The sequence below is a fragment of the Dermochelys coriacea genome, chromosome 6 (genome assembly GCF_009764565.3).
Source record: "Dermochelys coriacea isolate rDerCor1 chromosome 6, rDerCor1.pri.v4, whole genome shotgun sequence".
NCBI classification, from domain to species: domain Eukaryota; kingdom Metazoa; phylum Chordata; order Testudines; family Dermochelyidae; genus Dermochelys; species Dermochelys coriacea.
Window position 1 is genome coordinate 22623296 of NC_050073.1, and position 12160 is coordinate 22635455.

General features: G+C 46.9%; 1 protein-coding gene across 3 annotated transcripts in view; it reads right to left on the reverse strand.

Moving 5' to 3' along the window:
* Positions 1-9741, reverse strand: part of NAP1L4 (nucleosome assembly protein 1 like 4) — a 58033-nt gene extending 48292 nt beyond the window's left edge. The window contains exons 1-3 of one of the 3 annotated variants that reach the window (XM_043515707.1): positions 9553-9741; positions 3740-3771; positions 52-113 (exon numbers count right to left, since the gene is read on the reverse strand). In XM_043515707.1, coding sequence (XP_043371642.1) covers positions 52-113; positions 3740-3753 — 76 coding nt within the window. In that variant the 5' untranslated portion in view covers positions 3754-3771; positions 9553-9741. The remainder of the gene's footprint in view (positions 1-51; positions 114-3739; positions 3772-9552) is intronic. The other 2 variants (XM_038408092.2, XM_043515708.1) reach the window with 2 other exon arrangements.
* Between the last annotated feature and the right edge of the window lie 2419 nt (positions 9742-12160).

Below are 12160 nucleotides of genomic sequence, written 5' to 3' on the forward strand. Positions count from 1 at the left end.
ACCACTACTAGTGTAACCTTATACATACAGTTACTTACTATTCACACTTACCTTTTTTATCACTTGCATGTTTAGCAGCTTCCACAGAATCTGAGGCAGCATCTTCTGCTTTACTAAAGAAGCCAAAGTTAGATTTACACACCAAAAGGTAACACCAGCTCAATATTTGTTACTACATCTAATTCTGAAATCACTGACAGTGTTTTATATTACATATAAAGGAATGCTATTTTTAAAGTATGATGCACAGCAAAAGTTTAAAATACGTAGATCCCACTAAAAAGACATCTGTTGTCATCAGTACCCTTGTGTTCAGATGGCTGAGACCTAGATATCAGAGTTTGGATATCAAGCTAATTGTTTTCTCTCACGAAAAGAAAGAAGCTGAAGGAGCTGTAGAGTCAGCACCTAACTCCTTGTGTGGAAGGTTCTCACACGAATTGAGTGACCCTGGAGCTGCATGCATCCTCCCTGGGCCAGGAGGATGTTGCGACACAAGGCACTTGAGAGCGCAAGGCTTATTTGATTTTCATCTAAGAGTGGGGAGCGATCCAATCTCTTTAAATGGTGAGGGAAGGAGAAATAGAGGAAAAACTGATCATTCAAAGCCGCTCTGTACAGGAGAATCAAAAACAGAACACCCCAAAAATCCTGCGAGAAGAAGAATTTCAGATAAGCATATTTGGGGATTTGTTTATTAAAATTTGGATAAACTGAAATTCAGGGACAATCAAGGTTTACGTTTACAAAGAAAAAAATAACATGAACCCTTTAAAACCAAGTTCTGGGAGATATGCCGGCTATAAAAGCTTCCCCAGCAACATAATTTAGACTTGAAGGCGCAGAGAGGTCAAACGTAAGCAGGTATCTCTCTTAATGCCCACAGTGCAGACTGGCCTTTGTCAGTGGTTCCTTAACTTTAACAGCGTGAACCATATCTTATTAGAAGATAATCTTGTGAACCATCTCCACTGCCATTTGTGCTCATGTAGACTACTTCCGCACTCATTCACAACCCTGTTGCAGCTACAGCAATTACTTACATAGAAAAGTGACACAGGGAAAGGGAAGTATTTTTAGCCATCTTTTACTCAATTTAGCAGCTGTAGACAAAAAGGGCCCAGCACCATGTAGCTAGTCAGCAAGTGCTCTCCAAGCCACTGGTGGTTCACAGACCAGAGTCTGGGAATCCACTGAACAAATCATCTCTAAATTCAAATGCAAGGAAATGTATTTACCATTTTCATAAGCTCTTGTTTATTAACTAGACTGTAAATTCTTCAGGGCAGTGTGTTCATATGCTTGTAATGCACAATACGTAAGGCCCTACTCGAATTGCAGGATGATTATCAAAAAATTGTGGCTGAGTTGCAGGCAACCCATGGGAAATTTCGTTAAAGTAATAACGGTTCATATTATTTGTGGTCCATTACTTTTCCACTGTTGGCCGCCTGGTGCTCCTCCCACTGTCAAAACTGCTTTGGAAGCCCAATATCGTAAGTTAAGTAGGGCCTTGATACACTAGCAGCTATGAAAGTTAGAAAGTAAAAAATACACGCCAGATGCAGTGTTTTATATTATTTCCCTACTCATATGTACTGAATATATTTCTAATTAAATAATCAAAGACAACACTCTGATTACCACAGACAGAGAAATCTGAGAATCAGATTTGCCCTAAAGATGGTAAAAAGAGAGCTGTTAGGGCAAGTTAGTTAAAGCTGAACCTTTGCTATCAATATGTAAATTTTGTTTCAGACACCAGTGTATTTTTACTAAAAACTCTAGTTCACAAATTTAGTTTCAGAACATTACATTTTAGTGGAAGCAAAGTCATTCATGTGTAGGAATAATGTTATCTACAAGATCAAGATTATGATATGTTCTTTCCCCTCAGGAACTTAAAATATAAGCAACATCTTATTAGTACAAAATGGAGTAATTACACAGGGCGCTCACTCCCAACTGAGGCAAGAGCAATATTGGGACTCTACAAAAGCATACAATCAGAAGAATTAAATATAGCACAGGGCCTCAAAGCTCAGATTATTTCCCTACACCTGTAAAGCCTTGGATCAAGAGGGATTTTTTTTCTGAATCACAGTAAAAGCAGTTACTTTTAACAAATTAGAAAAAAAGTTGCAATTTCAGTTTGTCCTTGCTCTTTAAAAAAAAAGAACAAAAACCACACTTATCTTACCAGCAAACTGAAAAAGTACTTGTACCACTTAAACTACTATGTTGACAAAATCACTTCCTTGTTTCTAAATGTCCATCTAAAGTTTAAGATAATTGTAATACACTTCATTTAGAGTCTAGACAATTACTCCTGGGGGAATTCGGCGCCATGGCACATGTGCAGAATTGATGTTCCCTGCGGATTTCTTTGCTTCCCTGCAGAAAAATGACTTTCTGATGGGGAAAATGAACGGAAGCCACAAGAGCGGTCATGCAGCCCTCCCCAGCAGTATGTTTCGGGTGCCCAGAGCAGCCGGCAGAGAGGTAAATCACTGTGGGGCAGGGGGCGGGACTGAGGAAGACCTGGCAGGTGGCTCCTTCCCTGTGCTGGGCTCAGCTGCTATTCCCGGCTGGGCTGGGGAGGAGGGGACTTCCTCTTCCCCTGCACAGCATCTGGGGTTGGGTCAGACCCTCCCGCAGATTTCTCCCCTGGCTGTAGGAAGCTCTGCAAACTCCCCTGCTTCCTGCACCCAATGTTCCTCAGCTGCAATGAGTGGGATCCCTGTACAGGGAGCTGCTCTCCCATCTGCCCAACCTCCGTGCAGCCAGACCTCTTCATACCCAGACCCTCCTGCTGAGCCTCACCCCACCCCCCCAGAGTCAGAGCCCTACGATGAGCCCCACTTCCCCTGCACCACCCCAAGCCCCCCCACACCCATATTCTCACCCACTGAGCCCCAATTAGCTGTACCTGGATCCCCATCCCACTGAGCCCACTTCTCCCAGCATCTGGACCCCCCATTGAGCCCTACACTCCCAGACCCCCCTGCCAAGCTCTATTCCCCCCCAAACCCAGACCAACCCGTTGAGCTCAAACTACCTTCACTTGGACCCCCCCCCCCACAGAGTCCCATTATTGTTGCACCCAGAACCCTCCAACAAGCCCCTGTGCACCCAGAACCTCCACCGAGTCACCCGCACCCAGATTGCGCCACACAGAACCCTCTCAACCCACACTAGGATCCTGCCTTGCTGAGCCTGCCTGCCCACACCTGGCATGGAGGGCCAGGACCCTGGGTTTTTTCTATAGGGCTGGCCCTGTCCTTGCGCTGTGTCAGGGTTGGGTTCAGCCTTAATGCTGAGTCCGTGTCCCAAGGGAGGATGGGGGGGTGGAGGCTTCACAGTGATCTCCCACCTCTATGCAGCCAGTGGCCTGTGCTCCCCAATGCCATGCTGGAGCCTCCACATTTATTGACAAATAAAATTGGCAGATTTTTGCAGAATTTTAAAATATTGTGCGCAGAATTCCCTCAGAAGTAGACAATACTAAGAACAGAGTGATTTTACACATGACCATTTGTGCAACATTCTTTGCTTCCCATGCACCAATTCATTTTCCTTTTTTGTGGGAGAAAGCATTAATGTTCTGGCTAACCTTCTCTATTTTTGACTTGCCAAGTTTCATGAAAGAATCACATACTAAGATACTAGTGAGCTCTGAAGATAGGTAAATAGCAAACCATTTCTGTTTAGAACAGATATTGAGAGCATTCTGACTTACCTGTTATCTGCCATCTGTATGCTTGTATCCACCTACAAATTAAAATATAAAATGTTTAGGAGACAAAATACTGTTCTTATATAAAATTACCAAAATCTGATTAAAACCTGAAGATGCTTGCAATAGCAACTGCAGGATCTGCTAAGGAACAGTCAATATACCAGGTTTCAGAGTAGCAGCCGTGTTAGTCTGTATTCGCAAAAAGAAAAGGAGTACTTGTGGCACCTTAGAGACTAAAATTTATTTGAGCATAAGCTTTCGTGAGCTACAGCTCACTTCATCACAGTAGCGTCTACAATTGTTACTTAGGAGCCAAAGGCTGGGATATAGGTGCCTAAGTACCTTTGGGGATTGGGGCCTAAGGCCCAATTTGACTGTTGCCAGGTGTCAAGCAAGCTCTGAGGAAGGCTAATCTCCTACATGGTAGGTATAAATTAACATCAAGACTACAAGCCCTGCTGCAATATTCTAGTATCAAGCACTTCCATATCTCCTAGAAATTCAAGGTGTCAGAATTTAGAAATTTAGGGCATTCACAGAGTCCAAGGCCAGAAGGAAACATTGTTACCAGCCCAAAAAAATTTCTGCAGCATATTTTTTAGAAAAAACTTTCAATAATGATTTAATAATTATTTGTGATGGAGAACCCACCACTTCCCTTGGTAAATTGTTCCAATGATTAGTTATTCTCACTGCTAAAAATGTATGCCTTGTTTCCAGTCCGACTTGGTCTAGTTACAAATTCCAGCCATTGCATTGCACCACACCTTTCTCTGCTCCCAGGGGTTCTCAAACTTAATTGCACTGCAGCAACCCTCTTCTGAAAACAAAAATTAGTACATGACCCCAGGAAGAGGGACCAAAGCCTGAGCTTGCCTGAGCCGCACCACCCAGGGCGGGGGAGGGAGGTGTCCCAAGCCAAAGCCCAAGGGCTTCAGCCTCAGGTGGGGGGGAGGGGGGGGCCTGTAACCTGAACCCTCTGCCCATGGCTGAAGCCCTCAGGCTTCAGTCCCAGGCCATAGCAAGTCTAACGCCAGCCCTGCCAATCCCATTAAAACGGGGTTGTGACCCACTATGGGATCCCAAGCCACAGTTTGAGAACCGCTATGCTAGACTGAAGAGTCCATCATTAAATACTTATTTTCTGTTTAGATACTCACAGACTACAATCAAATCACCCCTTAACCTTGTCTTTGTTAAGCTAAATAGACAGACTCAAGAGCTCAGTCACTATAAGGTGTGCTTTCTAATCCTTTAAGCATTCTCATGGCTCTTCTCTGAACTCTCTCCAGTTTATCAACCTCCTTCTTGAATTTCAAGCACCAGAGCTGGACACAGTATTCCAGCAGCAGTCATACCAGTGCCAAACAGACATAAAATAACCTCTTTATTCCTATTCGAGATTCCAATGTCTATGCCTCCAAGCATTGCAGGAGGTCATGTTAAGCTAATTATCTACCAAAACCCCCAAATCTTTTTCAGAGTCACTGCTTCCCAGGATAGAGCACTCCATCCTGTCAATGTATATGTCTAGGAACAAAGAATATAGGCTATATGACATTTAGCCATATTAAACCGACATTGTTTGCTTGAGCACAGCTTCTGAAACAATCCAGATGGCTCCGTATCAGTGACCTTTCCTCTTCATTATTTATCGCTCCCCCAGCGTGTGTGTTATCTGCACACTTCATCAGTGATTTTATGTTTTCTTCCAGGTCATTAATAAAAGAGTTAAATAGTGTAGGGCCAAGTACAGATTCCTGCAAGACCCAATAGAAACGTACCCATTTGATGATATTTCCCATTTATAATTATAGTTTGAGACCTGTTAGCCATCTCCAAATTCATTTAACATGTGCATGTTAATTTTATATCATTCTAGTTTTTAAATCGAAGTCCTGAGTCTAAGTATGTTAGATCAACACTATTATCTTTATCAACCAAACTTGTAATCTCATCAGAAAAAGTTATCGAGTGATCAAATCTATTTTCCATAAATCCAGATTGAATTGCATTACCCTCATCTAATTCTTCATTAACCGAGTTTTATATCGACTGCTCCATTATCTTCCCAGGGATCAATGTCAGGCTGACTGGCCTATAATTAAGGCTATGTTTTAGTCATGGGTATTTTTAGTAAAAGTCATGGACAAGTCACGGGCAGTAAACAAAAATTCATGGTCCGTGACCTGTCCATGACTTTTACTATATACCCCTACTAAAACCTGCACGGGGGGCTGCGGGTGCTCAGGGACAGAGGACGGTCGGGGGGGGGGGCGCTGGCCCAGGACCCCACTGGTGCTGGAGGTGGTTGGCAGGGGCTTCCTACCCGGCTCCCGGTGCTGCAGCTCCTAGGCGGCAGATGGGCCATGGGGCTCCATGCACTGCTCCCGCCACAAGCACCAGCTGTGCAGCTCCCATTGGCTGGGAACCACACTGCCCCAACCCTCTGCCCCATCCCACACACCCAAACTGCTGTGCTTCTAAGTCAGTACCGGCTGCTGCAGAAGTCATGAAGGTCACAGAAATCTGTGACCTATGTGACAGACTCGCTGCCCTGCCTATAATTACCCAGGTCACCCTGTTTATCCTATTTAAAAACTGGCACAACATTAGCTTTATTCTAGTCTTCTGGAACTTCCCCAGTGTTTCAAAACTTATTGAAGGGGGACTTTCGAACAGAGCTCTTCCAGTTAGAGAAAACTTGAGAAAGCACAGGAATCAAAAAAATAGTACGACTTAAAAAAAGCTCTTCCTACAAAGATCACAGAATTGCCTGCAATTGTCTTTAGTGTTGAAGGGACAAATATTAAAAGAACATTCTGGAAGAGTTAAGTATGATAGAATCAGGTGTTTTCAAATGCAAGTCAGACAATCAACCAGAGTGCATTTCAATGAGAAATTAAGTGATATCATGGAGTCTCCATGTTTACTGCCATAATAAGCAAACTCAGTTTACAGTTTTGTAACAGTTGCCACTCAAATATTGGAGCTTAAAATCAAGACAGTTATTTCTTGGGCATCACCACCAATAAGCTTTGCAGGACAAGTTATGGTCATTAGTGACAGAATATTAAAACAAAGAAGAACAAAAGAAAAAAACCCACCTCACTAGTCCTAGGAAACATGCTGCAATTAAAGTCTGCCTGATGCAAACCAGACATAACACAGGTTAGTTGAAGCAGCATAGGAATGGAAATGATTGGGGGGTAGGGGAGGGTCTCATCCCATGTAGGGCCCAAAACCAAAAGGTCAGCCACAGAAGGGAGGGTTTGTTCACCCCTAACGGGCACAGCTTTGTCAGAAGGCACCATCCCACAAGAGGGAATGCATTTTGAAAAAGAAAACTCATTTTGTTTAAAAAAAGATTTCTAGTCCATACAGTTGCATGTAAACCAATGCACAGAGGAAGAAGCTGAGCCTTCTGCACTAGGAAGAGCGGTAAAATGAGGCCCAGTCAGGTCCAGACCACCACTCCACTGAGTTAGCCCCTGGATCCAGAATTGTGCAGGGGAGAACCCTCCCACTCTGGGTGCACTAGGAGCCAGGTAATGCCTCCCGTCTCCCACCTCATCATGGGGGTTGTATAAGAGTCAGCCCAGAGACTCCAGCCAGTAGGGGAAGAAGCAGCCAAAAAGCCAAAGCATACCGTTGCACATGCTCTAATAAATTTGTTAGTCTCTAAGGTGCCACAAGTACTCCTTTTCTTGTTATGGATACAGACTAACACAGCTGCTCCTCAGAACTTTCTGTAGTTCTGATTGGACTTGCTCCACCCCTGCGTTGATTGGCTATTTATTCTAACCCTCCCCATTCTCACAGTTTCTTCACCTAAAACTCACTTCACACCTATCTAATTTCTTACCCCTTTTCTCCCCTGCCCCCTCTCCTCCCTACCCTCTTATTTCCATTTAGATTATCCCTTCCTAAGCAAACACACACCGTCAAAAAGGAAAAACGGCATAACCACCATGTCTAATGCCATCACTCTACTTGTGTTATACCCACATGTGCATGCATGTCATGTTGAATTAGACTGTAAGCTTTTTTGTAAGTAGGTACCATCTATTGTTTCTACAGCACCTAGCTCAATAAGCCCCCAGTCTCGGTTGGCCCTTAGGCATCAGAGCCATCCCTAGGGGACAGCAAATTGGGGCAACTGCTCCAGGTCCCATGCTTTGGGGCCCCCCCCAAGGGCTGGCACCACCTCCCCCAAAAACAAAACACACACCATAGACCATGAAATCTGGTGTTGTGTGCTTTTAGCCTATACTATACCAATCTCATGGGGGAGACCAGAGTGTCTCAAACTGAGGGAGGGTCCTGACCCAGAAAGGAGTTGCAGGGGGGTCACAGGGTTATTTTAAAGGAGATCGTATTATAGCCACCCTTACTTCTGTGCTGCCTTCAGAGCTGAGCAGCTGGCGAGTGGTGGCTGTGGGCTAGCAGTGCCCCGCCAGCAGCAATGCAGAAGTAAGGACGGTAATGCCATACCCATGCCACCCTTACTTCTGTGCCACTGCCTTCAGAGCTGAGCAGCTGGAGAGCGGCATCTGCTGAGTGAGGGCCCAGCTCTGCAGACAGCAGCACAGAAGTAAGGGTGGCAATACCATACCATGCCATCCTTACTTCTGCGCTGCTGCTGGTGGCAGCTCTGCCTTCAGAGTTGGGCTCCCAGCCAGCTGCCGCTGCTCTCCAGCAGCCCAGCTCTGAAGGCAGTACCACCACCTACAGCAGTGCAGAAGTAAGGGTAGCAGTACCACAACCCCTGCTAAAATAATCTTGTCACAGCCTCCCCCCACAACTTTTTGGGTAAGGACCCCTACAATTACAATACCAGGAAATTTCAGATTTAAATAACTGAAATAAAAAAATAGACTTTTTAAAATAATAAAACCGTGAAATTGACCAAAATGGACTGTGAATTTAGTAGGGCCCAACTCATGGCTAAATCAAACCACAGAGGAAAGTTACAACTTACGTATAAAACATCTGACACAGAACTCTGTAGGCAGCAACCAAGTATCAACTTTATACTCCTGCTGGGGAAACTTAAGAGGAATAAAAATAGGGACTGGACAGAAATTCCTTAAGCTGGTTCACATGACCGCTTCTTTGCCCCTATTTAAACTCCTTTTAAAGGCCTACTCTTGCCTCACAACAGGCAATAAGTCAAGGTGATTTGTATAATTTAGCCATTTTCTCCTTCCCTTTGTGTCTCTGTACTTGTTCCTCTGCCCTTCTGCTGTGAACGTCTCAAAGAGCAACACCCAGCCCGCCCGCTTGAGGCTATTAAATGCGGCTAGCAACTGAGGAGGGTAATCAGACTCTTCCGCAGTCGCTCCGCATGCCTGGGGAGAGGCAGCAGCGTGCACATGGGAAAAGGGGCGAAGAAATAGTGAACCCCCCTGCCCAGGGCACCCGGAGAAGAGGCAGGGAGGTGAACAGAGCGGTGGGGGAGGACCCGGCCTCCCCGCAAGGGAGCGGAAGCACGCGGGGCCGGGGAGCCTCACCCCAGGCCTACCAATCACTGAGGCGCCCCGCACATCCGCCCCGCGAAGCCGAACTTTCCCGGCACAGCGAAAGAAGCTCCGCGCAACGATGCCCGCTCCGAGTTAGGCCCGCGCCACTCCAGCGGGGAGCCCCGGGCCTCCCACGCCACTCCCGGAGCCCCACCCCAGGCTAGGGAGGCCGCTTCCACCCACCCCAACCGCAAACTGGGGGGGACGGGTGGGCTTCGTTCCCTCTCAGCCTCCTACCCAGTTACGGCTGGGCAAGGGCAAGGAGCTCAGCCCGGCCCCGCCAGCCCTCACCTACCCGGGCCTCGCGCCTCCTAACGGCCCCACCAGCAGCGCTCAAGCTCCTCTCAGGCAGACTCTCTCTCGTGCTGCGTCGCCGTCAAGGAGGCCGCTTCCCATTGGGCGCCGCTCAGGCAACCCGCACAACAAAACCCACCTCGATTGGCCCACAAAGAGCCACAGCCGCGGCTCTGCACGCGGGCCATGTTGACTATCCGGCGCCCGAGCGCTTAGCCAATCAAGGCGCGAGGGCAGCTCGGTGTGGGCGGGAGAAAGGGGCAGGGAGGGGCGCGCGCTCGCGGCTCCGCGCGTAAGGGGCGGGATCGTTGGCTGAGGGGGAGTTGAGAGCGGGCGGCCGCAGCCGGGGGCCCGGTCGCGCCTGGGTATTGAAAGGGAGAGACGCGAGGAAACGGTGGGGCGCGGCGGTGGTTGCCCGTTGCGGCTCTGTTGTGGGTGTTCGTCTTTAAAGCCCAGACCACCCCTGCAGTCATGCGAGGAGCTGTGACTCCCCCCGGGAGCGTTTCTGGCCCCAGTGATTGCATCCCTGAGGGCCCGGGCAAGCCCAGGTGAAATAGCCCCTCCCCCCTCCCCATGCGTTATTTTTAGCGCCCTCAATGTTTGTGGCCCGACTCTGCGTCTTCAGTGTCTGGAGTCTGTCAGACTGAGGGGCCGCGATGTCTGACTCTCCGCTGAAGCAAGCGCTTGCCTGGCCCCCCTGGCTTGTTTGTGCTAGGTGGGGGAAGCTCCCCCTTCCACTTCCCAGAGTTAACTATGTGCAGCATGGGGCCTGCACACAGCGCTCCTGTTGTATAGACCTGCAGGAATCTGGAGCCTTTCCCCGACGCTAATTTCTCCCTACTGTTACTCACACCTTCTTGTCAACTGTCTGTAAGGGGCCACTCTCTGACCACTTCAAAAGTTATTTCTCCTCCCTTGGCATCCTGCTGTTAATTGATTTGTCTTGTTAGACTGATCTAACGCTTGGTAAAGCAACCCACATCCTTTTAGGTATTTATACCTGCTCCTGTATCTCCCACTTCATACATTTGATGAAGGGGGTTTTAGCCCACGAAAGCTTTGCCCAAATAAATTTGTTAGTCTCTAAGGTGCCACAAGGACTCCTCATTTGTTTTTAACTAGGAAAAATACAATAGTATAGTGAATCAGTAGGATTTAGTTACCACAGCTTCTGAGGTTGATGCTGTAAATCCTTACTCCTGCTAGTGGCCCTACCTTGTAGTGAGTGGCACATATGCAATGCCCCCGTGAGAGCATAGATTTCTGTAGGATTATAATTATATGACTTAAGAGCCTGCAGGATCAGGTATTTAAAATTTGGACCTTACTTGTTTTCAGTGTAATTTTAATGCATTTTAGTGATCCATTTCTGTTAAGCCAAATGTTAAGATAACCTTATATAAATAGACACCTGCCTTTTGCTGCACCACCTGAGTGTGTATGATCATAAAGATAGATGGGAAGGATAATGGTTAAGGCAAGCTCTGTGACAGGCTTCCTGTATGAGCATGGTGAGCTCGCTAAGGGTGCACCTGTCAGAAGTGCTGATGATCCACAGCTTTAGTTAAAATGAGGGGGAGCCATGTTCAAAATCAGTCCAGAAGGCCTGAATATGACACACTGAGGGCATGGCTACACTTGCAGATGTAGAGCGCTGGGAGTTAAACCAGCCTTCAGAGACGGCAGCAGGGAAAACGCTGCCAAGCGTTTACACTCTCAGCTGGAAGCATACTGGTGTGGCTACATCAGCAGCTCTTGCAATGCCACAAAGAGCAGTGCATTGTGGTAGCTATCCCAGCAGTCAAGTGGCAACAACGTGCTTTTCAAATGCAGGGGGGTGAGGTGGAGTGTGTTGTGTGTATGTGGGTTTTTGGGGTGCTGAGAGTGTGTCAGCATGCTGTCTTGTAAGTTCAGACCCCCTCCCCCCCCCCGCACTCAAAGCAAGCAACATTCCACACTAATGGCTTGCTTTGTCCTGGGTAAGCATGCCAGCTGTCAGAAACAGCTTTGAAAGGGCATATCCCCATCCCTACAGCAAGTCCAAAACAATGATAAGGATGATTAAGGGGATTATGGGACGTTTCCGGAGGCTGATCAAAGCGCAGTAATGCAACACCTCATTCACACCGACACTGGGGTATTTCAGCCAAGGCACAACAAGTGTTACGCTTCGCTTCTCGTGGAGGTGGATTACCAGGAGCACTCCAGCTGCTGTGTGCCTTGCCAGTGTGGATGGGTCGTGAGTTAGGGCACCTGGGGCTGCTTTAATGTGCTCTAACTAGCAAGTGTCGCTAAGCCCTGAGTGTCAAGTATTGAAAAATTTGCACCCACTTTTTAGAGGTGCTGTATACCTGTACCTTCCATTGATTTCATTAGGTGCTGTCAGTGATCAGCACCTCTGAAGATCAGGCCCTAAGAGTATAAAAATTGAACATTCAAAATTAAAGGCATCTAAAGCAACTTAAAACATCCTACATTTGTCCGATTTTCAGAAAGTGCTGAGCTCCCAATCTCTGAAAAGGAATCTTCTTTAAGGTGTTTCAGGTTGGGCACCCAAAATCAATAGTCACTTGAAAATTTAGGCTTCAAGCTTTGTGTCTGTTTC